This window comes from Zonotrichia leucophrys, chromosome 11 (assembly GCF_028769735.1).
Source record: "Zonotrichia leucophrys gambelii isolate GWCS_2022_RI chromosome 11, RI_Zleu_2.0, whole genome shotgun sequence".
Taxonomy (NCBI): domain Eukaryota; kingdom Metazoa; phylum Chordata; class Aves; order Passeriformes; family Passerellidae; genus Zonotrichia; species Zonotrichia leucophrys.
The window spans coordinates 4,581,868-4,607,376 of NC_088181.1; the positions used below are offsets into that span (position 1 = coordinate 4,581,868).

The 25,509-nt window shown below is 39.6% G+C and overlaps 1 protein-coding gene across 6 annotated transcripts in view; it reads right to left on the reverse strand.

Annotated features, from left to right (window-relative positions):
- The window catches only part of PLCG2 (phospholipase C gamma 2), a 62,341-nt gene that overhangs the window by 5,086 nt on the left and 31,746 nt on the right, over positions 1 to 25,509 (reverse strand). For all 6 annotated transcript variants that reach the window (XM_064723368.1, XM_064723366.1, XM_064723372.1 and 3 more), the window contains 23 exons: positions 24,526 to 24,598; positions 23,538 to 23,639; positions 23,266 to 23,384; positions 22,265 to 22,350; positions 21,243 to 21,363; positions 19,988 to 20,156; positions 18,040 to 18,144; positions 17,720 to 17,809; positions 16,999 to 17,177; positions 16,417 to 16,617; positions 15,027 to 15,146; positions 13,918 to 14,098; positions 12,680 to 12,748; positions 11,432 to 11,541; positions 10,550 to 10,646; positions 9,554 to 9,620; positions 9,154 to 9,311; positions 6,423 to 6,525; positions 5,265 to 5,474; positions 4,537 to 4,682; positions 3,422 to 3,536; positions 2,051 to 2,218; positions 1,652 to 1,740 (listed from right to left, as the gene is read on the reverse strand). In XM_064723368.1, coding sequence (XP_064579438.1) covers positions 1,652 to 1,740; positions 2,051 to 2,218; positions 3,422 to 3,536; positions 4,537 to 4,682; positions 5,265 to 5,474; positions 6,423 to 6,525; positions 9,154 to 9,311; positions 9,554 to 9,620; positions 10,550 to 10,646; positions 11,432 to 11,541; positions 12,680 to 12,748; positions 13,918 to 14,098; positions 15,027 to 15,146; positions 16,417 to 16,617; positions 16,999 to 17,177; positions 17,720 to 17,809; positions 18,040 to 18,144; positions 19,988 to 20,156; positions 21,243 to 21,363; positions 22,265 to 22,350; positions 23,266 to 23,384; positions 23,538 to 23,639; positions 24,526 to 24,598 — 2,878 coding nt within the window. The remainder of the gene's footprint in view (positions 1 to 1,651; positions 1,741 to 2,050; positions 2,219 to 3,421; positions 3,537 to 4,536; positions 4,683 to 5,264; positions 5,475 to 6,422; positions 6,526 to 9,153; positions 9,312 to 9,553; positions 9,621 to 10,549; positions 10,647 to 11,431; positions 11,542 to 12,679; positions 12,749 to 13,917; positions 14,099 to 15,026; positions 15,147 to 16,416; positions 16,618 to 16,998; positions 17,178 to 17,719; positions 17,810 to 18,039; positions 18,145 to 19,987; positions 20,157 to 21,242; positions 21,364 to 22,264; positions 22,351 to 23,265; positions 23,385 to 23,537; positions 23,640 to 24,525; positions 24,599 to 25,509) is intronic.

Consider the following 25,509-nt stretch of genomic DNA (forward strand, 5'->3'; position numbering starts at 1 on the left):
TGAATGACCTGGCAAAAGTTCTAGAGTTGACAACTGTGGTGAGTCTGGGCTTGTTGCAGGCTGCCAAACAAAAGGAAGTTTTTGGAAGTTGTCCTGCACTGCATTGCCACGAGGCATTGTAAAAACACCAAGCTGAGCTGCATCTTCATTTGGCTTGACAAGCAGAAGGGGATTCTAGAGTGTGAAATGTGCTACTGTCAAAGGAGTCAGTGCTGACAGATTGGGGGACAGACTGCTGCTATGAACAACATTTGAGAGCTGCTCCTGCCCCAGGCAATAATGATCTGGATTCCTGAAGAGAAACCACAGCAGGAGGGGTTTGCAATGTATCCACAAGTGATGTCCATGCTCAGCATTAGGCAATGGTGACTTTGGCAGTTTTCTCTAAGGGATCAAGCCCAGGACCAGCAGTTTACCAGGCCTCCCCTATGAGACTTGAGTCACTGAAATATGAGCAATTTAAATGTTATCTTGAAAGGATACAGGTCTCCTCTTCACACACACACATCCCTGGTCTCAGCTTCTGATCCTCTCCTGCTCTCAGATCCCTTGGCTGGCCCACAGAAGGAACTTAGAGAACCTACCACAGCTTTCAAACACTGTCATTGCACACACTGTCATTTTACACCAGGTGTTATAAGGGGGCTTCATAAAAACCTCCACAAAGAATGTTTGAAAAAGGCTTCCACTCCTCTGGGAAGAACAATGTGACTGAATTCAGAAATTTCCAGTTCAGTGTATGCAACTGCAGGTACAAGTCCCTCCAGAGACATAATGACTTAGAGTTCACAGAAGCTGATGTTTCAATCAGGAAAATAATGTCACTAGTGTGAAGTGCAGCGTGGGCCTGAATGGTTTGACAGACTAAAAATAAGAACTTGAAATTTCTTTTTCTCTGAATCAGAAGGGTGCTGGAAAGCACCCTGAAATAGCCACTTCCCAGAAGCATCTTTAAACTTTCATCATATCACAAGTGTATTTAAGTTATGTAATATATTATTGAGAAAGAGTCTGAAAAATATCCTACAAATCAACATATACAGCAGCACCCTTGGAACACCAACAAATACTCTTCACAGATCAGCTGCTTTAATGCCTGGATTCATGAGCATCATTATTTTTCCCCCATGTGTTTTAAAATACTACTATTTCAAGTAGGTGTTTAGAGAGGCTTAAAAGGAGAAGATTAGCAGTTCTTTAAGAACCAGATAAGTCTTCTACTTGATGGGTTGTTTATTTTAATGAAATACTGAGAGAAATTACTATCTTCTATTGCTGAAGTGATTTCTTTTTATGTAGGACCTTTAAAAACAAAAAGATTAATCTATGAAGCCAAAGCTGATTTTAGCTAGCTTTGCATGGCATCAGTCAGTTAACAAGGAAAGACAACGACCATGCTGTTACAGCAAAAACTATTGGAGGTAATGAGGCTTTGTTTGTGTGTTATTTCTTTTAACAACCGTGTAATCTGTCCACCCAGAGGGAGAGTAACTCAATTTGTGCTATTTGTGTTCCCCAGTACCTGCAGAAGAAATGCTTGACAACAGCACATCAGACACAGAACAGAAAACTGAATCCCCAGTTCCTGGCTCCCACAAAGAACTGAAAACAGACACCCTGAGTGCACACAACAAACCCCAGAGCTTCTCACCAGAACTTGTTGCATCTCACAGTGCACCAGCAGCGAGGCCAGCTCTATATCTTCACTGTAGCCATTCTTGAGAGGAACTGACCTAAAACCTGGGGCAGGGGAAGGAAAACAAAGGGCAATTACAGAATCCATCAAGGGGAAATTCGCAGTCATAGAAATGGTGCACACTTTGAACATTCTTCAGTGCTCAAATGCTCCTCTGAGAGCAGACTCTACTATGGCAATTGCAGAGAAGCAAAAGGCAAGACTGGCAAAATTGAGAAACACCTGATTTCAGATGCTCTTGAAAAGTAAAGCCAGAGGAAGGAGCTTCATCCAGGCAGGAGGGAGTCTGGCATCAGAGAGGAAGGCACAGCTCAGTAATGCTCAACAACACCTCATTATAGCTGCTGATCTCACCTGATTTGATTCCTTTGATGGGAAAAGTGGCATGTGCTAAGAAGTTGGGATCACTGAACATATCCTCCTCATAAACAACAAAGCGCAGGAACGCCAGATTTGGGTCGTAAATCTCAAATCTCACTTGCTCTGCATAAGGTGCCCAAATTGGATTAAGGCCATTGTCATCTGTAATGAAAAGGAAACATTTGCAGTATGAAGCAATAATTTCACTTCATTCACATATGAGTGTGTATCCCAGGAAGTTTTCTAGGGATATAGAAACCCAAAAATCCTATCTGCCATCTGTCTCACGTTGTAACCTTGCTTCAGAAAGTTTGTATTTGTTTACTTGGTGGTGGGAGAGGGAGGAAACTTGGCAGGGATGAAAATCCATGAAGAAAAGCTATTATTTGTATTCAAACATATAAAACCTCCTAGGACATGTATTTGTAAAGAGAAGAAAAAGCTAATTAATTTCTCACATTCATAAGCCTCATGTTCCATATCCAAGAGAAAGCAGGAAAAGCTCTAGGAAGACTCATGTACCTTGGTCCAATTTTTGTAGTTATGCACAGAACACCAAGATTTGGTTTATGTGACACAGCCAGAAAGTTTGCTTTCTAAACTCGTGGTCACTTCTCACAGAAAGTTTAAATAATAATCTTCTCTGAAGTACTGAGGAGCCACAATGCACATTCTGCTCCTGATGCTGTGGTTATTTTCCACTGGTGTCACTGGTTTGGATAATCATAACCAGAGCCTGTTTTTTACCACAGGAACAGTGTTGCATCCATAAGCATGAAATGGTGAAATATGAAGTGGCTGAAATATTGCCCCATTTCAGCACACTTAAGTTCATGCACACACAAACACATTCCTTATCCAGAACTCCCCAGGACTAAGCTTTGATCAAACTTCTAATGCATTTCAAGTTAAAATATTTTACAGCCTTAGACACCCAAGCTGCCTCCATGGGGGTGCCAGTCTCAGAACCTCAGTTTAAATAAACACAGTCTGGAGCTCACAGTAGTAACTCCCCATTTGGGCCAGACTTTTGGGAACTGACTAGCACTGTTGGAGGCACTCCCAAGACAGTATTTTTTTTAAATATGCAAAGACACAAACTTATGCATGTGCAACAACATAACAGAATGGGTCTTTTTTTTTCCCCAAACTGCAATAGTACTGTTTTTTTCTAAATTTGATATACATTGAAGTTTCTCAAATTAACTGGCCCCATGATAAGAAAAAGAACAAGAGTTTGTGACTCATCAGTCTAGAGCTACAGTTAAGTTACTCCCCCTGCAATGTTCATCCTCTGCTCACTTTGTTTAAGTACCCTAGAAGTAGAACCATTTCCCTGCAACACAGAAACCCACAGATACTCACTCACAACTGTTGTCTTGAATTTGCTGTTGTCATATTCAGCCCCACAAATTTCAACCTCGACAAAGGGACAGGCAATGCTTCTACCAAGTTTAGGGAGATGACGAGCACCCAAAACCTGCAAATCAACTGTAAATTAGAACCACCTCCAAAGGAAACTTGGCATCATTTTTGCTAACAGAAGGTAGCCTACAGAACTAGAGGTGGGGAAAATCCAGAACATGGAAAAGCACACATTCTCTCTCTTGAATATGTTTGCATGTATTATCTGTGCCAACAATAACAATCTCTCCAGTAGTCTGGGTAACTCAATGATTTTCATTGTAAGGAAAAAAAAGACAATGTAGGTGACATTCATTACACACAGTGTGCAGCTCCAGGCCAAGCCCGGAGCACAAGTTCTGTTATCTTCCTTCTGTGTTTATTACATACCCATTTCAAGACATTTCTGCTTTGCATTCACAGGCCCTGTTTACCTCATCTTTAAACTGTAGTGAAGAGTAATTAATGTGTTTCTTCTTTCTCAGAAAAAATACTTTTAAAGAACCTGTCTTACTGCATAGCAACTGAAAACAGAAACAAGTTCAGCCCTGTTTGGCACCCAGTCAAGATGGCAACATTTTCCAATCGTAAACTCATCTCTTAAAGAAAAATGAGAATGACATTCAGATTAAGTCATAGAGTATTAAATATGAAGTGGGGGATCAGCTTATTAGGTTTTCTGTTTAGTTTCTATATTTCATTATAACTATCTTTCTTTCACACTCAAAATCCTTGAACTAGTTCGTCTGCTGCCAATCAATCTCCAATAGGACCTTTCTACTAAGAACTCATTTGATTGGAAATTCAAGTTAGTTAATTTGATATATTTATTAGCAATTACACAAAATCATCCCAGGATTGTGTTTTCAGTCCTATAGCATGTTCTTCATTAGCATGATAAAGACATGTATTTCTTTTCAGGAACCAGTGAAGTTAGTTTTATTCTCACACACACTGACATTTAAAAACAGTATTTTGACAACCTGTCAGATCTTGCTCTGAAACATAATAGCTTTATTTTTAGTTTTATAGAGATTTATGACTTGTAAAAAATATAATTTACAAAAGAGATTTACCCTAACTGTCATAATCATCTGCAATTTCCTCTTGGAGTCATTTGGCATCGGGTCATAGTCCTCATTTCTCATGCTCTCTGGCTGCAGCACGTAGCCAGTGCGTCCATTCAGGGAAAACAAGGCATGGTTCAACTGCATGTATTTATCTGGGGAGAGAGTTAAACAGTCACAGCACAAGATACCCTGGAATAAAGCTAAGGAAATGCCAGATTAATGGCTCCTCTCTGCAATTCTTTCTGGTCACCACTTAATCAGAAAGAACTGGAAAGGTGGGCGACTCTGTTCCTTCAGTAACTGAAGGAACATTTTTCACCAATTCTAATCCCAAAAAACCCCATCTCCATCCCCAGTTAGATTCCTACCAGTGTATCACAAACTAGCTGGCCCTCACCATGAAGTGGAATACAGCCTTCCCTGTGGCTGTATTCATTCTTCTGAAACTCACTTTAAATATATCTGCTTGCTTCCTACCAAGAGATGAAAGTGAAATAAATCTTTTAGGGCTTGGGGGCAGTTGGGCTCAGAGACAGGGCTTTTGGAGATCTATTTCTGGGGCCCAGCTCTGGATGGCAACCCACACATGAAAAAACAAATTTCAAACTTCTTCAGCTTCTTGCAGAGAAGTTCACATAATTAGGATGGTGATTAGAAGGGCAGAAGGGCCATAAAGGGGCTCATTTACAGTGAAACAGAAGGTGGATTCGATTCTTTTTCAAAGGGACAATTACCTGGAGTTTGGAAGTTCAGAGCCACCATCTGGGAGCCACAAAGCCAGAGGCGAAATGGGTCATAGTTGGATGAGTCAACCCTCTGTCCTTTGGGGTAGACACGAGTCAGCCCCTTCAGGTTGTACTTCAACAGCTCCAGTGGCTTTTGCTTCACAATGCTCTCTGCCTTGGTTTCCACAAAAGAACGGATTTCTCTGAAATCAGGATTGTCTACACAGGGGTAGGAGGGAGAAGAGTGGTTACCAAAGGAAGAAAGAAGTTGACATTTATACTGTATTTTCAACAAGACTTTGTTTTACTTTGCTTTGCCTTGTCCTTTAATGCAATAATTGGCACTGTTTTCAGGCAAAATGGTTGAAAATCAAGCCTGAAAGTTGAAATTGCCTTCCTGCCACATGCTTTACAGAAGGACAGATAAGAGCCTGCAGTCATGTTCTCATCTCATCATTGCTAATAATGTACTTCTGATCACTATAACACATATTTAAATGAGACATCTTTTCCTGGGTCTAAATGGGGAGAAAAAAGGGTGAGCCAGGGTCAGCCAATGCCTCAAAAAATAACTATAATTATAATGTCTTAAATGCAGTGACAGCTTATTAAAAACATTTACAAAGAAACTTAAAGAAAAAGGGCACATTTACTGGCTTCTCCAGCAGCAATGACAAAAAACTGGAATTAAAAGTACATATTTCAGTGTCAGAATCCACAGCTGCACTTACACAGGCCCAGTTATGTTATGAAGCCATACATCATTCCAACAGCTTAGTCCTGGCAAACGTGTTCTTACAGTAAAATTAACAAATGCACAGTAAACCTATTTATGAAGGTTTTTTACAAACAAATCACAAGTGTTCAGCCAGAGTTTTTAATCTCAAAAAAGTCAATTGACATATAACTAGTGAGCTTCCCCATGGAATATACATCTGAGAGGGTGTCTCTAGTTAACTAATTAAAATTTGTGACAGCTCTTTTGTGATAGATGAGCAGCACCAAGTTCCCTGGTGTACAATTTCAAAGTGCTATTGAAAACTGCCTGGGTGAAGCAGAGCTTTGTTTTCCAGTAGGACAGATTTTATCTTCAGACCTAAAATCCCAACTGACATCTGTAAAGATAGTAGAAAGGGTAAAAATCAAATGTAGTATTAAAGGCAATACCTAAATTGTCCTTGGTTTTGCTCGTTGGCTTGCAGTAGATTACTAGATCAGATAATTCAATGGCAATTAACTGATTCTTTTCCCAGTATTTCCTCCTGTTCTCCTGGAAAACATAACAAAGTTTAGATTCTAGGAACACTGAGTATTATGGCACAGTAGCTCCAGGGTGCACTCTAATGAAAGCCTTCTTTGGTGCCCAGATTCCTATCTGATACCTTAGACACTTGCACAGATGTAATGCACTTTCAGACCCAGCTCAGAGAACAGGTAATAACCAAATGCTGAGGTTTAGTTGGGGATGTTCTTATAGGGTTTTTTTTGGTGGGGACAAAGGTGTTGTTTTGTAAGCAAGGGTTTCAGTTCTTCCCTGATCAGTCATGCCTGAAATCCTGGCAACGTATTTTTTTCTTTTAATGTGGCTCTACTCAACTCAATTTTAGTTACATTCTTAACCCTATACCTCATATAAATGCAAATGTATGCAGAAAAAATGCAAAGGGTAGTAAAGTGTTTCTGTATCTATTTATAATCCTTGGCAGAACTTGAGTCTTGTTAGTAACTCCCAAACAGTGAAATTCAAACTCTCTGAGCATCATTCCTGTGTCGTTTTCTATTTGTGCACCAAACCCATCATGTTCTGTACGGAAAATCATGTGCAAGCTTGTTAAATCCCCAGAACCAAACCTGCTCTCTCTACTTCCACGTTTGCAAGCACCTGCTCTGTGGGAGCTGAGCAGTGTTCCCTGCCAGCAGAGACTGGGAGCTGCTAAAAGCAGCAGGACGTGTCCTGAGTGGAGACATTTGGGCTGGAGGCTTTTCAGGCACAAGAAGCAGCTACAGGATAAAACATGTTAGAGGAGTCCCATACTGAACAGTGACTAGCTTTGGCACCAAAGATCATGAAGCAGCAGCAGTCAGGAAGCCTTCCAAAATAATTCCCCCAACACGACAAACATAAAATGAATGAAAATCAGAACCAGGGAGCCACAGGTTTCCACAATATCTCACTGAACCAGAGATTATAAATTGAAGTAAAAGAAAAAAGAAAGAGGAATACAGTCTTTAGACTTGGAAATAACCTTGGGAAAAAACGGTACAAACCTCATTGTACTTAGTGATCCACCACAGTTCCCAGACATTGCTCAACAGTAACCAAAGCAGCAAAAGATCACTTTTTGGTGGCATGGGCTCATTTCTAGCCAGAACCCTCTAGAGATAACCAAGCAGGAGAGCAAGGAACAGCCACCCCAGGGAGCATGGCAAGTGTCAGTACTGAGCAGGGATTACAAGAGACATGAAGCTTAGTTTTATCTTTTGTGCACAACAGACATTGTCCAAAACCAAACTCATTTAAAAATCCCCCTGTATCACATTGCAGCACAGTCTTAACTCACTGTACTTTTTCCTTCCCCAAAATTCAGCCTCTTAACTGTACTGGCAACAGGGGCCTTTCCTCATCTTCATCCCCTCCCCTTGCAGCAGTCAGTCTGCCATGTGAACTTTGTGGAGGCCACGCTGTGAGAAAAGCCTCCCAACTGACAGAAATGGGTTTTAAAGCATCTTTGAACACAGACTGTTTAATACTTCTCCAACTGTACGGAGAGAGAAAAAGCTGCCAGGCTCCTGAAGAGCCATTGTTGTAGCATAAAAAACATTCAATTTGGAGGCACTTCTTTTAGGTCGTGTTTCTCTTTTTCTCATTTTTACTTCTAAATGAAAGCCTGGCACAAGAACTGTATCTCTCCTCCCCCAACAATAGGTCAACAGCTCCTGTTGCTTCTCCCCTTGCTGGATTTACAGTCCTCTGCTTGAGATATCAACTTGTCTGCTATAAATAGGATCAGGACAGCCCTCAGAGCACTTCCACTCCACATGACAGATAAACACCACGAGCCTGAAACACTGAAACACATTTTCTATCAACCATATCACCCACTTAATATAAGATGAATAAAAGCAACAAAAAAGAGTATCCTTAAGCACAGCCAAAGTAAGGATTTTTTGGTTAAGACAAAGACTTCTTAAATACTAGAAAAGATTACAGGGAGGCAAATTAGTGCATCAGAACAGGAACAGCAAGTCCTGAAGAATATCTTTCAATGGCAGTAGAGGGACATAGAAGCTAAACTTAGGCAGAATCCTTGAATCTCTAGGCAAGTATTAGGAAATACTACTATTGAAGAATTGGGAAATCCAGAATGTGGTAATTAGTTACAAATAAAGTATTAGCCAAGCAATCCTCTATCAGTGCCACTGCATTCACTGGAAAACAGAGTTAGCAAAGAGGACAAGAAGAGCTTAGGGAATGGCAGCTCAGATTTCACACACCCTCACTGGTGGATTCACAGCTCTGAAAAGAACAGTCTGGTATCAGAGCTTCTGCTCAACACTGGGATGAACCAGTGTGACCAGATGGAAAATGGTAGTGGTATCCACTCTGGCCTAGCAAGCACACTTCACTGAGGGGCAGCGTGCAATGCAGTACTCTGCTGGAAAACTCCTGTTAACATCAATTTACATAAAATGCTAATTCATGTACTATTCCCCAGAGAGGTTATGGAACAAGATGCACAGCATCAATAAAATGAGCAGACAACAGCAATATGCAAGAGGGTGAAGGACCATGTGAGAGCAACATTTAGCAGTGTAGGGCAGCTAAAGACAAAAGCTATTGCAAATTTATAACAGCACATTATTAAAACAACAACAACAGATGAATTTGCAGCAATACCTCTTCTGCTGTTTTCCAGGTGATCTCACGGATACTTTGGTACCATTCAAAGAGTTCTTCTACTTTATCAGTTGCAAACTCAACACATGGATCTTCTGGATTCTTAGGTTCCAGAATGAAGACAAAAGGCTTTTTGTGTTTTCCTTGTGGCATTTTCACTGTTAGGTAATACCATAGCAAGAAATTTATACTGAAATCCAACAGCTCTTTTTCTAAGGTGTCATAGTTGATTTATTGCAGCATTTAGTATTACCAAGTTTCAACATATTAATTCTGCTGGCTATATTAATACAAGTAGGTATTTGAGGGTTTGTTTTTTTAAAAATCTCTCCTGCTTAAGATAAAAGAGTCTACTTAATAAAGGTGAGAAGTCCATATATAAGCATCAGAAAATACACACCAACATTGTATGTATTGAGCACCAGGATGCCACGACACAGAGAGCCCAGTGGGTTGTCCTCAATGATCTGAAAAACATGAGTTAAATCTGACCCTAAATCTCTTGAGTGAACACACACAGGACATTAACAAATAATAAATGTGCACCATTAAATCTAATCTCAGCTTTACTGACAGCATGCTCACTGTAATGTTTGAAAGCCTGTTTTCATATCCAAAAAACACACAAGGATCTCTTCAGTGAGAGAAGTCAAAACAAGACTACTTTGTAGTAGCTCCTGTCCTGACATAACTGCTGCTTTTTCAACTCTGCTTAAGGTTACAATAACCAGGAGGGAAGAAATGTAATACTTGTGGTTTTCTCCAAAGACTTCTGGAAAATCATTGGAAGTGCTTCAGAAGAACATAAGAATTCAATGTTTTATTTTTGAAATCCAAAGATGTCAAAACTTATTACTGTTCAGTTCTGTTTTCTTTTGTTCAAGAGCTCTTTTTCCAAGACAGGGGACCAAACTTTTTTAGATTATTTTGACAAACAGGATTGGTTTATGCATAAAAACTTGATTATGGAGAGTAAAACCACTCAAGGTGTGTTTGGACATATAATTTTCTTATTTGTAAATATTAAGACAGTGATTATAGAGGAAAACTAGTTAAGTTTCAGGCATGATATTTTTTAGTCTATACTATAAAAAATCTAAACTGTTCATGATTTTTATTAGCAGGAAACAACCAGAATCTCCTAAAGCCTCACCAATTCAGCTATCATAAATTCATAGATATGTGGGGGTCCCTTCCAACTCAAGATATTCTATCTCCTTAAATAGCTTTCAGCAAGGGATGTCCTGACAAAAATATTCAGCAGCAGAGAACAATGAAGAATGCATTCATCCCTCTACTCTGCTCCCTCAAACACAGCACATGGAATTGTGAGTGTATAAACCAGACTTTCACTTCAGCAGGTAGCCAAGGAAATGCAGCAAACCATTACCCTCACCTGATTTTCAAGCTCAGCAGAGTTATCAGATGACAGATCTTCAACATAATTAGATGGAAAATAATGTTGGACTTTTTCTCCATAATCCCCCTTCCACCTGAATTTAAACAGACAGGTAGAGAGAATGGAAAAAAAAAGTTTAAGTGCTTCAAAAGGCTATTAATGAAGCAATAATCCCCAAGAAATTGGTCATTAATACCCCACACTAGATGGTCTAGCTGTCTATCACCAAAAATATAAATGATGAAGTAGCTAAGAGCTCTAACAAAGCAATCATTAACTGTAGTAACAGATGATTTCAGAGGGATTACAGTTACTGTAAACTGCAATTAATGACTTAAGAGGCTTTTTCCCCCACCAGTACTAAAAACACTATTATGTGGTTGATTACCCTGTAGAAACTACAGGGAAACATTAGATTCCCAAGCTTTCCAAGCAATTTACAAGCCAGCTAAAAAAGAAAACCTGTTATGAAAGGAGACTGTACAGAGCACTAAAAAGGGTGGGTTTGAGAAATGCTTAGCAGAGCAAGGACAGAAGAAGAGCAATGATTGCAATGACTTCCCAGAACACAAATGTTCAGGAAGGATGGAGGTATTATGGGAAAAATAGGGGGTATACCACACTATGGAGGTTCTGCAGGTTGAGGTTATTGCTGTGGGATAGAAAAATGAAAAAGACATGAAAAAGAATTGAAGATGAGGGGATTTTGGGTTTGGGTTGGGTTTTTTTTTAATATACTGGCATAAAGATTTGTAAGGGCACAGTTAATAAGCAGCAATCAGACAACAGGCAGTTTTTAAAAACTATTACTCAAAGCTCATTTTTTCCTCCATCTAGAAAGTCACCAGAAGTCCTCCCAGGAGGAATCTTTGTCCTTACCAGCCTCCAGTTTCCTTTGTGACATTATGAATTAAAGCTCCTCGAGAGAAGCTCAATTCATCACTCCTTTTGGCTCTGTAGTCATACAAGGCTTTCACTGTTCTCTGAGGCTTTAAGAGAAACAGAGCAAAGGGGTCATCTGAGGGGACAGGTCAGAAAATAATCAATAATGCAATCTTAAAACAAAAAAAAATAGGGCAGATTGGATTTTTTTTGTTGTTGTTATGAAGCTTAGAAAACAAAATACTGAAGTTCCTGAGTGACATCTATTGGTGGAAGTAAGTGATGCTACTTTGGTACTATACAAGTATCAGCTTGGAAAAAAAAAAGAAAAAGAAAAAATAAAATCTTTCTTAGGTGCTGCAACATAATTAAGGTAGAAAACATAAACCCAAAAATTTTTAAAAACCCAAAGTGAAATATAAATCCTCTATTTTTATAACACATTGGAGTTTTCAGGCTTAGGTGCCTACAAAACCTCCACTTCAAAACCCCATCAGCAATCCTGCTGATCACACTTCCTTTGGGAAGACAAAGTTTCACCAGGATGAGTTAAACCTTCATCTTGAATTTACTCCTACCCAAATGCTTCAGCAGCGATGCAAATTCACCAGCAAAAATTACTAAAAAGAATTAGTCACAAAATTTACAAGCAGGTGATTCTCATGAGAATTTGCAAGTAGGCAGGCACTGCAAGAATTACAAACAAGTAATGTTTGCTGGGACACTTGTTTTTAAAACAGAATATAAACTATAAAAATTCTAATAATTCATTAATAGACCAAAGGCACCAAATTTTTATAGAAAGCATGTGAATAAACTCTGCACTTATTTGTGCATGCAGAAGATCTTTGCTAATGGAACAAGAGTACACAGACACCCACAAACACAAATTTTCATGTTGTACTTTCTTTCCTTGAAGATGTGGCCTTCTCAAATTAAACCCTCTCACAGGTATTTAATTTGGAGACCCACAAACCAAATCATCTCCACAGACTCAAGAGCAGAAAGTGCCCAAATTCCCAGACTGAGTGAATCTCTACAGGATTTGCCCACAAGAAAATGTGTGGGTACAAATTTTAACAAGAAGCTTGAAAAAAGTCACACCCTTTCAATTTCTGTTGTCCAGTCCCCCCCTAAACCAAGCAGCCTGATGCCTTCAATTCTTTTTATTTCTGCCAACAGGAAACCAACAAGTCTCATTTTCAGAGGTCTACAGTAAGTGTGAACATATCTCTTAAAGCATACCACTGTGGGGGTGATTTCACTGGGCTCCACATACATCTTGACTTCATAGAGGGAATTAATATCTTTTTCCTAAAAACAAGGAAGAAAAAGTAATCAAGTTTCAGGAATCAAGAAGTTATAAAAGTACTTCATGTTTAGTGAACATTTCTTTCTGAAACCACCTTTCTGACAGCACACAGGCCAACAGAAGAGGAGGGAAGCCAGTCATCTCTGTTTTGCTCACTTCTACAGTTGAACATAACTGAAGATGAGTATGTTATTTAATCTGTCTATGCCTCAGTTTAATGAACTGAGTAAAACCTAGTGAAACAGAAATACCTCATAAAGGTATCTTTTAATCAGTCAAAAGATTTTTTTTTGTGAGTGCTCTTCTATGTGCACTTATGATTTCTGTGTAACAGTACTTCAGTACCAGCACTGGTTTCATTATTAGATGACTCTACAACAATATACAGAGTCGTTTTTTTCATTTCATCCTCTCCTTGTGATTCCATCAGAACCCAGCCCTAAGATACAGAACCTTTGCTATAGGCAACATCATAAAAAATCCTGAGGTCTAAAATCTTTTTAGTCTCTTTTAGTCTCCCCAGAAAAAACAAAATCCTCCAGTTTTGATTTCTGCAGATCTGCCAGATGTAGTTTCCTGCAGCTTCAAAAAGACATATACTTGAAAAGTGAAGACAGCACCTCAGGCTTTCCAAAGCAAAACTCCCTCAAAATGAAACACATCCATCCAGAAAACAGCCCTTTATCCTCAGTTAATTATCCAGGCTCCTTGTTTAGTCAATGGCTAGAGACAAGTCTCCTGGGGAGATTTCCTCATGCTTATCTCACAGTGAGCTTTCAGAGGTACCTTTTACCACAGAAGGCAGTGGGACACCATCCCTGAAATGTCCAGAGTGAGAGGCACAGCAGAGTATTTCATTTTTTCTGAAGCACTTAGCAATTGGCATCTGCATGATCATTTTAAAATCAGTGCCCACTTCAGCCATAGAATTCAGGGCCAACTGTAGGCAAGGCTATTACCAAAAAACAATTTTAGTAGTGCAACGACCCCCAGTACACAGTGGGGCTTCTCTAATCAAATAATCATCAAAGATGAAGTGGTTCTTCACACCTTTGTGAGAGAAGTCAGTATAGCCATCTCAATTTCATAGAAAGTGACCTGCTTAACATCCTGCAGAGATCCCGTACCAGAACCAGAGCCCAGCCCAGTCCATCCCAGTCCATCCCAGTACCGTGCTGTAGCGCTCCAGCAGCTCCTCTGTCACGGGGTAGCGCAGTTTCATCTTCCTGTACAGCGGGTGCTTCTCGTAGTAGGTCACCAGCTCCACCAAGCTCTCAAAGTAGGCCGAGGTGCCCAGCACGAAGTGCCGCCCCTCCTGCTGGATTCGGAAATGCTTCACCTTCCCCTCTGCCCTGCAGAACAAGGGCACAGCTGTCTCTAACAAAGCTTCCTTTATTCAATTATTATGGCTATTTAATTATTTTAATAGTTATGGAAATCAGTTTTTAAAGAAAACAAATTTCTTGTGCTTGAACGCAAGGTTTGTGTTTGCAGTAAAACCATCCATTGACAACCATCCCATCCAAAACGACCCTATACCCTTTTCAAGCTGTTGAAGTTTTGGTACTCCTTGTTTTCCCTGGTGTGAAATGGTTTTATTGAGATGCTGCAGCTCCTGTTACTTCAATGTCCACCTTGGTAACAGCAGAAAATTTCACCCCATAGTAAACAGGAGATGGGAGAATTTTGGACAATATTCAATACACAATAACGCATGCAAGTAAGCAACTTTATATTTTGCTAAACTATGCATTTTCAGAGAAACATAATTTGATCTGAAGGCCTGATGCAGAACATCACAGTTCTATATATTTCATTAATGCTTTTTCAAGAACCACAAAACTGTTCAAAACTATTTCCCCTGGCAAGAGGAGCCAACAATTTCACTTTGACATTTCAGTTTTATGACAGGTCAGGATTTCTAGGGGATAAGGACATAGAATCATTGATGAACCTGCATCTGCACTGTAGTTTTGAACAAAACTTTAAAATAACACTCTTTAGCAAGGAGTGTCAGGGAATGAAAGAAGGGCCACCCATAGTTCTGTATGGGAAGAACAGGACAGCTGGTGCTCAAACAATGTTTATAAAAGCATAAAGGTTCAGGCCAGTCACAAATTAACTCTTGCACATACTCTCATACATGGACCTGCTGCACAAATCAACCACACTAATCATTCAAAATTTGAAAGGAAGAAAATATCTTCTTTTTTTTTTTTTAAGAAAAACCAGAGTATTGTTGGGCTGCTAGGCAAGGTAGTCCTACCTGTCTTTTCTTACCTGAAAGTCATGGCAAAAGAATCAGGTTCATCTCTCTTTCTAATGAGAAAGGCTCCATCGCGAGGAATTCGCATGAGCATGTCTTCTGCCTCACCCCGACTCAAGTTGTTATAGTACCAACTGCAGCAGTGAAAAACCACAATGGGCAAAGCATTACAAGGCTTGTCAAATGTCATTTTTGGAAAATAACAGACAGCATTATTAACAACAGAGTTTCAAACATTCTAAGAAAAATTATGCATTAGATTTTCCCCACCTTGGCACCTATGACAGCAGTTTATTACAAAACATTGTAAGACAGCAGTTTATTTTGGATGAAAGCATCAAGAATATATCAGAACACCTTGTCTGTCTGAAATAATAAAACATAAATCTGCATTTGTTCCTGAAACAAAGGCACTGCATCCTGCTTTTAGTCTGCCATTCGGTTTTCAGTATTTATTCCATTTTGACATAGTAGATTTAAGATAATGCCTAAACACAGACAAAAGAAAGACACCAGGGATTTGTATTTTTTATTCAGAGCTTGATTTTATCTTTCACCATAGGGATGGACCTGTCTTGGATCCAATGTGCCTTCAGTGAAGCTGTGGCCACATATAATGGCAATATATCTCCAGCTTATGCAGAAAGGCAGGAAAGTCTAACCTTTAAATTCTCTTTCCCAAGTCACTGGCCACCAAAGTAATCTATGGGTGGTCAGTGACTCCCAGATCCCAGGGGGACAAAAAAAAAAGGAATTTTAAAGTCACTGATTAGTATTTTACATGCAAATATTTACTTTTGCCCACTGCACAGAAAACAAAACAAAGGGCAGCGATAACAATGTTCTGCCAAAAAACAAGAGCAAGCTCTGCCCAGGATCTGTGGCAGACAATTACCAGCTGGAAGTAAACACCATGCTTAGTTCCTATCACACGGGGTGAAGTCAGCCTAGCCAGCTCTGACAGGGTGAGGTGGAGGTGGGGTTAGGCAAATGTAGCTGTTTGGGCTCCCTGCCCCAGGAACAGAGCTTCCAGATGGCACAGGCCATGACCACTTAGTTGCCAAACCACAGCCAACTACTGAACATCCAACCCAACCCACTGGGTGTTGTAAAACACTGCACAGACAAAGGAAGAATTGGCATATTTCCACAGCATTACAGTTCTCACTGATCTTCCACTTGCTGCTAGGAAATTTGCTTTCCCAGTCACCACTCTTTGTTGTACCAGGTTCTCACAAAGTCATTGCGATCCCTCAGCATCTTTCAGGAAGCCTATTACTCAAACTTCCACGGACAAGCAACACTGAAGTGCTCCTGAATCCAGGGGAATTTTCTATGCAAAATTCCCACCTAAATCAAGGCAAGGACAGTGACATGAGAGCAGTGCTTGGCTTCCATACGTACTCTTTGGTCTCGTGAGGGCTGGGGTTGGGCACAGCATCGGTGAGGCGCAGCTCGAACTCAGCACACCGCAGGTGGGCCTCCTTGTAGTGTTGGATGAGATCATAGATGCTGTCAAAGGTCAGGTTGTCTGTCAGGTAATATTTCACAGCGTCCCCATCACTGGTGGAACGGATCCGGCAGTGCTGGACTCTGCCTGACCTCCTGAAGGAGCAGAGGGGGCATAAGGGAAATACAGGGTTTGTAACAGATTTTCTTTTTTCGAAGCATTTCCCCACCCATTCCTGGTCAACTACTTGAGGAGCTTGTGAAGAGGCAAGAAAGCTGTGTCACCTCATAAAACAGCCAAAGTAACAAACAACAAACATTCTGACAAGAGAGGTTACAAGACAAAAAACAGTAATTTTCAACTGACAGTAGTTTAAAATCTGGCATAAATTTATTCTGCAAAATTTGGTCTGACAGCTCTCTGGCTCAGAAATCCATCTGACACTATTCCTTATAACGTTCCAACCAGAAGAAAAAAGAAAACACCAAACCCAGACAAACAAATCCCCCATTAAATCTGTATGACAATGACCGTACCAGAACGACAAGGTGTAGTCATCAGGGAAAGCTTCACTTTCCCTAACCAGGAATGTCCCATCCTTGCCACCCATTTCAGCACAATATTCCTGGAGCAGTTTCTCAGCAGTTGTTCTCCCCCCTTTCATTTTCCCATGGAACCATTTCTCTTTTAAGTGCAGTTCAGTTCGTTTCACCTCCTAGACCAGAAAATAAGAATTTTTTATAGCACATTTCTAGTTCTATGACTTTGAAACTAAGTACTTGTCATTGGTTATACATAACCATCTACTATTTGAGGATTTCAGTTCTCCCTAGGCCTGAACTCTCCAGCCAATCACCTTTATAATTAGCCTGCTTTACCATCCACAGCAGCCAAGTAACACATTAATAACACAATACACATGAGTTCACTCTGCTTAGTTTGAGAATAGCAGTAATACTTAAAAGACTTAGTGCAAACATCAGCATTAGCACAGAAGTACTGAAGTTATATTTCATTGTTCTTGTACTTCTCCTTGCAAGTCCTTCACTAACCAAGGGAAAAAGTTATTTTGTTAAAAATAAGGTTAACTAGAGTTGACCTTGGCAAAGACCCTTTTATAGTTTTTTTATCCCCACACTTGTTATCTAATACAGAATCTCTAAAATTTCATCAGGATAAAAAATAGACATCTGTAGACATTGAAATAATCTCAAATAATAAAAAGAACATGCTTAAACAATAAAACACAGCCATCACCTTGGATGAATCTTCATCAGCACTCTGTTCTATATCATCACTGAATGAAAGCTTTTCATCGGCAATAGCGCAGTAGTGCCGAGTCCATTTCTGAAAGTTGGGAGTTAAAAGTTAAAACCATTAACAGAGGGAAACTCACTAATCACTCTCAACCACCATCTCAAAACAGGGTGCAACACAAAAAAAAAAAGACTGTCTTCCCCTCATCCATACTTGTTCAACTGACAATATTACTTACAGAAATATTAAGGAAATTCATGTAAATTTTCAGTATTACAGAACTGATCAACAACCTGTAGCAGATGTCATAGAAATAATACCTGTTCTATTGTGTCCCACATGTAAAGTTCTCCTTGTTGCTTCTTTTCTTCTTTCTTTTCTTCCAAGTTCACATCAATGTCTCCCTTTGGCCCCAGTTTTTTGTGCTTAAAAAACAGAGAAAAAAAATAAACATTCACACACTCAGAGATAATCACACATAAAATCAGTCGTAGTCTTTCAGCACATTCAGAGTTACTGGAAGTATCTCTCTCTATTGCACACCCACCTTCTGTCATTATCATAACAGCAGCTGTTCCACAAGGAATAACAGGGCTGAACTTGTTTCTTTAAAATTTAGATCCCATTAATAAAAGTTAAAAAAACTAGCAGAGGTATCACTGAAGCAATGAAGAAACAAGTAGTTTGATAAGATCTCCCCATTCTTTGGAGAACAGAAAACATGAAGTGACACATACCAAGAAATAAGGATAAACAGGAATCCTTCTGCAGAAAGTAGCACATAAGGAACAAAACTCAAAACAAAAGGAAAAGCTAAGGAATTAAAATGAATGAGGAATTCACCCTTTTATGAGAAAAATTAGTACACGGGAAATCTCTTGTGAAAAAAGGGGTCAAGTTCTACTTTCTTTAGAGAGTTCACAAAAGTGTCTCAACGGGCCACAGGCAACATCAATTACTTAACTGCAGTTAATGATGGAATTAATCATCTCATATCAGACCTCAACCATGTTCAGTTCTGCACAGCCTACTCTTGGCTGATTTCATTTTGACAGGCCTATCTGAATAATCTCACAGGCCAGTGAAGTAGGTGTTGCCTCTGACTGTTTACTGACAACATTTTCCAAACAAAAGCCAAACAACACAACCAGCTCACTGGCAGGTGCTGATCTATTTAAAGACTTGTCAATGCTCTTTTAGACAGCACAGAGTGATATGGATGTTCTCTTGTGCACACTCATAATAGTTTGCAATTCCCTTTAAATCAGATCTGTCACATTATTATTAATCATGTGCCCATTGCAAGTCCCCTCTCTGCTCTGCACGGAAACAACAGACAGTCTGGAGAGAACAAAAAAAATCCCCAAAAACTTAAGCACAGAAGTTTTCCACCTTATAGTGGGGTTCTGGTTTTTCCAATCTTACATTCAGGAGCATATTCTTACACCTATCTACCCTTATTTCTTCCATTCAGATGTCTAATACATAGGATCCAATGCTGTTACAAGAGCAAGAAAACAGAAGCACAGACAAAAGTAATTATTGTTTTACTATAGAGATCGCAAGCAGCCCTGAGATTGTTCACCAAATTTTGCCGTTTGAAAAGTTCTACCACAGTTTCAATCTGAGAAATCTTTTGCTTGTGTTGTTGTTGCACAACAGAGCTCATAAAACACCTGCACTACCCACAAGGTCCTACACTGACGGGGACTGCCCTCTCAGAGCAGTGCCTCTGTGTTTCACAAGTGGCTCCCTAAACTGCATATTTAAATCACACTGACTTAGCAAACACTCATCAATTTGTGAAATCTTTACAACTTCAGTGTGCAGCCGCAAGAGTTTGGGTTTCACTTGAATGAAGGGCAGTCTTTGAAAAAAAAAAAAAGTAATACTGACCTATCTTCCTATTTAAGAACATACTTCTATCATTTTTAAGCAGGCCACATGGTGTAAAACGTGTGTGATGAAACATCTGCAACAGCGAACCCTCACTGAAATTTAGCAATGACATTTCAGGAGGTAGAAGACCTTTAGAAAAGAGCTAACGTTTGATCTGGCACTTGAACTGCCAACACTTACTGCAAAGGAAACCAAGAGGAAGCACGTTAATACAGAGTTTTACAGAACACTGTACATTATTGGCAAATGTAACCAGTAAACACTTCAAGCAAGGGGTTTCTTGAAACTAATCTGTGAAGTCAGCAACAGTATTTCAGGCTCCTGCTCTTATTCTCCTATTTTCTCTCCCAGCACACAAAGCAAGCCTACCTTGATGATGATTTTTTCTTTCAGCTGGGTTGGTGATGGGAGCTGATCTGCACTGGCTTCAACAGGCTTCATCAAAAGCTGATCCCCAAACACCTCCTTGAACACTTTGGCCATGTGTCGCTGCTGCTCCACACTGCAGTGCTCTTCAATCGACAGAATCACTGGGTATCTTTGGTGGACAAAACCAAGGTGAAGACAATTTCTTTTTGCTACAGCTGGCAAGGCAAGGAAGGCAACACCCTCCCTCAGCCCCCAGATGAGTGAAAAATATTTAAAGGAAACAAGAAGACAAAAGGAAGATATAGACACAAAAAATAATAACAGATGTGCAATCATGGAGTTGCCAAGGTCAGAAGGGACCTGTGAAGGCCCACCTAACCCAAACCCCTTCTTTGGGAAGGCCCAATTCCTAGGTTAGATCAGGTTGTTCAGAACTTTATCCAGCCAAGATTTTAATATCTGCAAGGAGAAAGATTCCCTCCAAGCTCTTTGGGCACAGATTCACTGCTAAAGCACCATAATGTGAAAATTTGCTTCACCTCTCCTCAAAATCATGTCTGTTTTCCTTCACATGTACTCTGAGAAGAGTCTGAAACCATCCCATGCATGGTTGTCACTAACACTAATGCATCCCATGTTATGCTTGTCACTAACACAAAGTTCCTTTGCAGACACTGAGGCACATGGGAAAATATTGCATCTCTGTGTCCAAGTGGTAACATGGAAAAACAGGACACTGACAGCTTGATTTCTTCCCCAATTATTGGGTAATATTTTTCAGGTTAAGGACATCTCAGCACAAGTTGAAGAAGGGCAGAGATGCAGATCTAAACTGAGGTTACCAGTTCAGGGGACATGCTCTGAGTTCTGTATCTTCTCAGCTAAGACCTTCCCTATAACAGAAACACCATGTGACAGACTATTCTTTGTCAATTGTACCATTTTGTTTATTTTTTTGTAAGATTTAAGACAGACTATTAAGCATTTGAAGTTTCACTTGCAACTTAATAAAAGAAGACCCAAAAAAGGAGCTGGAAACACTATACTTTAGGGTATTCACTATCTTCCTTAGCAACAAATGGTTACGCTCTGGAACTCTTCCTCAAAACAGCATCTATTAAACACCCACATGTGGCAATAATGAAGGCTATTGGAATCCATTACTCTGTGATTACTTTTTGCTCTAGATTACAGTGAAATTCAGTTCAGAAAGGTCTAAGCACATGAAAACAGGCTGAAGGAAAATAAAGCTTACTCAGATGTAACAAAGGCATGGTCTTTGATTGCCTGCACTACATCATCGAATTTGATTTTTGTTGTCCGTGTCCATCCATGGTAAATGATGGGTTTCCCATCAGGACCATCCCAGCAATCCACTAGGAAACACAAGCAGTGGGAAAAGTAAGAGACCTGGTAGCTCCTGAAATTACTCTGGTAAGAAGAATACATCCAAAACTTCAGTGTTCTATATACTGATTCATAGACCTTAATATTCTAATAAAATATCCCATCAGATGAATTTATTCTCTCACAGAGGAAACTGAGTTTACTTAAGTAAGAGCAAGACAAATAAAATACATTACAAAATGTTCCCAAAGCATAATTGTGTGGAAATCTGGAAATAAGAGATTCAGGCAACTATAGTGTCAATCTACTAGTTTACAGTAATTTTCCAGGAATAAATACATTCCAACAAGTGACAAGCTGAGAGCTTCTGTCTTTTGTTTATTTCAACCCTGAAACTCTAATTTGAGATACATTTTGCATTAGTCAAATAAACAACATGAAATTGAAGTGAAAATTCTCAATAAGGAACACAATAAGTACAGTGCTGCAGACACATACACAATTGCTGGAGAACAAAGACATTAACTGATTTACAAGCAAGTTAAACAGGATGACAAAAGGCACAACATCACAAAAATCTCTGTGCCTTAGGCTTGTCTGTATTACAATGAAGGTAAATAAACTATACAAGTACTCCAGCTTAAATCCTAAGCTTTCATATGGATTCAGGATTTAATTTTTGGTGTAAAGTGAGAGGAGATTTAGGAAGACTCTCTTAAAACTGCCTGGGAACAAGAATCAGAGGAAGTGAACAAGGCATTGGTGAGAAATAAGAAAAACAATTTAGGAATCAGTGATTTTTATATGACTAACTTCAAATTCAGAAAGCAAACAGTTCTTGATTTCAGTTCTTTTTTCTTTCTTGGTAAACAGGGGAAACTACTTGTACAGACCAAATGTTACAAACCACTCCACAAGCTCTTTACTCACACTCAATACATCGACATCCCATCCTGAGGCACCTGATGTAAGCTTCTGTGGAGGATTCACTGCGAAGCTGGTCTCCTGTCAGGTACCTAAGGAGCAAAAGGAAATGTTAAAAAAGAGAGGCAGCCAATTTCAACCAGTTCTCACTCACCCACTGGGTGATATTTTGCCTCCTCTTATGGACAATGTATGTTGATTTGTTTTGGTTTTTCTAATTCTGATGGAAGAAACAGACTTCGCTGAACCTGATGCTCTCAGGTTTTTGAACAGACCAAACTATAGCAGGTTAAAGGCTCAATCTAAATAGCAACCAACCTGACATCCTTCTGGAGAGCAAATCATGAGCTTTGAAACCCACCTAAACCTCATTATGCTCATGCATGAGCATGTGGGAGGTATTTAGAGTAATATCACCCCTTATACTTCAAAATACACCTGCATGCTATATCTATATCCACTTTATTGCATTCCCTGCATTATTTTATTTGTTCATCTCTCCTCCCTCTCTTTACACCTTGTTTTCCACTACAGTGCCAGATGAGCAAATCCCCTTCATTTGAAGACAGTACAAACTCATCGTCACATACTCTGTACAATTAATGAATTTTGACGTGAGCTCAGTGAGACTGTTGGTGCTTGGAAAAAAAGGAAGCCCCTTCAGTAACTTAAATTCTTGAAAGCAGAGAGGCTTTCAGAACAGTTTCAACTCAATACTTTATATTTTTTACCAGGACTGAATATTACTAGTGTCATATTCAAAACTAAGATAAACCAGTTTAATCCACAGGACTTGCATTTTCTGGAACCTGAGTTATATCTCAAAACCTCTAAGATCTTATGAGAAGGGGAAAAAAGAGTCACAGAAACTCCATTTGTCACATTTAGACCACATTGTAGGAAGGTTTCACACATCCACACAGCACATTTCTGGCATAATTTACTGTCTCTCTCACATTGCTACATTTTTTGAACTGGGATAGACAATGGGACTTCTGGTAACTTACGTGTTATGAGAGGAGGAAATCCAGTAGTGGGACAAAGGATTATTCATGTCCTGCACATCTATTGAATCATATTTCTCATCCCAAATACTGTTTTCTTTTGCAAATAGGTAAGCGAGGAACTACAATACAAAGAGACTGAATTTAAACATTTTTACCCTATGAGAATTAAAGAAACCCAGCAATGCAGCAAGAGGGGACTACAAGTCCTGGCACCCAGTGAAAATTCTGTGAAAGAAGTCTATGAGAACTACTACAAAGCACCATTATCTCACCTCATCAACAAAGAGGAAAGGTTCAGCAGTTTCTCTCATAGTGTCATCAATAAACTTTGTCATTCGTTCTCGGACTTTACTGAGATCCTGTGCCCAAGATTCCTTCAGATAATTGCAATACAGTAAAAAAAAAAAACTTTAGAAGTGGTGTTATTCAGTACAAAAATCAAACAAGGAACAGAGAGATCTACAGAGAGAGACACACTATCTAAGTACATATGTGCATTGACAGGGAAAAAAGCTGGCCTCCTTGGACATGCCTTAACTATAATCTCTTTCATTTCTAAGTGCCTTAAATAACAGTGCCTTAGAAAACATCCTTTGAAAACAGTGAAATTGGGAGAAAAAGAAAGTAGCAAGCTTACACAGGAAGTGTAGGTCTCACTTTTCAATCACTTTTGCAAACCTGGAGCTCAGCAGTGCCTACCAAATACTGCACCATTTTTTCACATGGAGTCTGTGCTAAATAACATTACAGGAATCCACGAAGACACATTTCCAATCCCTGCCTTTATCCTTATCTGCTTGCTGGCACGGGACATCTAACTGGCTCCATTCAATAGGAAATTACCTCTGACTGCAATGCAGGCAGGCAGCAATGTGAGAGCTGCAAAAATGGGGCCACGGCCAAGGCATCACCCCAGTGCTCCTCTGGTGACAGCAGGGACCAGACCAGGCATTCATCTCTGACTGCAAGCAGCATTTATTTCTAACCTTGTCTGTTTATCTACATGACTAAATGGAGGCTTGTTAAAACCTTATTTACTTTGTCCTCCCTCTTGTCCTCTGGTGCACCTTCAGAAGCTTTATATAGATGAAAAATAATAGTTCTTGTGGACTTTAATGGAGAAGGAGAAATCTTTCCAAGGCCCAGTATTACAGTGGCATCAATCATATTCTATGACTCCTCACATTTCTTTTTAATGAGCACAGAATTCTGTGATACAGCCCCAAGAAAAAGAGTTCAGTATTTCTGTAACCTTCCCACCTGCTGCTCGTGTAGCAGGAATCTCTGGAAGTCGTGGAGGTGAACTGCTGAAGCATCTGGACGGTCAGTATTTCTTTAAAAAAAAGAAAGGGAAAATGAAGCTAAAGAAATAAGAGAGGTTAATCAGATGTTACAGCAGAAGATTACATGGGTTTGTATCTTAGATTTACAGTATAAAGGTGCTGCCACCAGCAAGAGACTTTTTGTAATTTCAATGGGATTTAGAGGAGGCTTTTATCATCCAATTACTTATTTTGAGCCTCCTGGATTCCTGATGTACTTTTGAGAGGGATTCATTGGGAAAAGCACCAAATCTGTAGCCATTGCTTTGTAGCAAATGAGCTGCATTAACTTGACCAGGGTTTTGGTAAGTTTAGTTGAGGTACAGGCAAAAGCTTCTTTTAAATTATCACAGAGCCACACTTCACAAGTAATTCCTTCTTTGTAATATTTAGATGAACTACTGTGATAGACCTAAATCTTCTGAAAAACGGGGCAAGGTGCAGCTGCACCAAGGAAAAGTGATCTCACTGATGTGCCTTCTGTAAGTCACAAAAACAGCAGCACCTGGTACCAGGAAGGTGCTTACAAATCTGTGCTTTTAAGCAGCCTCACAGTTTAATTATTACATGACCCAGAGTTAAGGAAATACTCAGTATACTCAGAGCAAATTTTACAGTTACTTCCTTAATCTGTTAGTGTCATATTCAAAACTAAGATAAACCAGTTTAATCCACAATCAATGGGTCAGCAGTGCCTGGCACCTTCCTCATGCTGTACACATCTTACTTAAACTTTCAAGTCCATCAAGTGGAAGATGCAGAAACCATTACTATCAGCATTCAGCTCAGCTCTAGGCAAAGCCTGTGCACCACACCACTCTCCAGACTGAAGCAAAACTTTCTGCATCAAATTGTCCTTCTATAGCTCTGTTCAGCTCTTTATAAAATCAGAGGACAGGCAACTTCAGTCCATACCATTTTT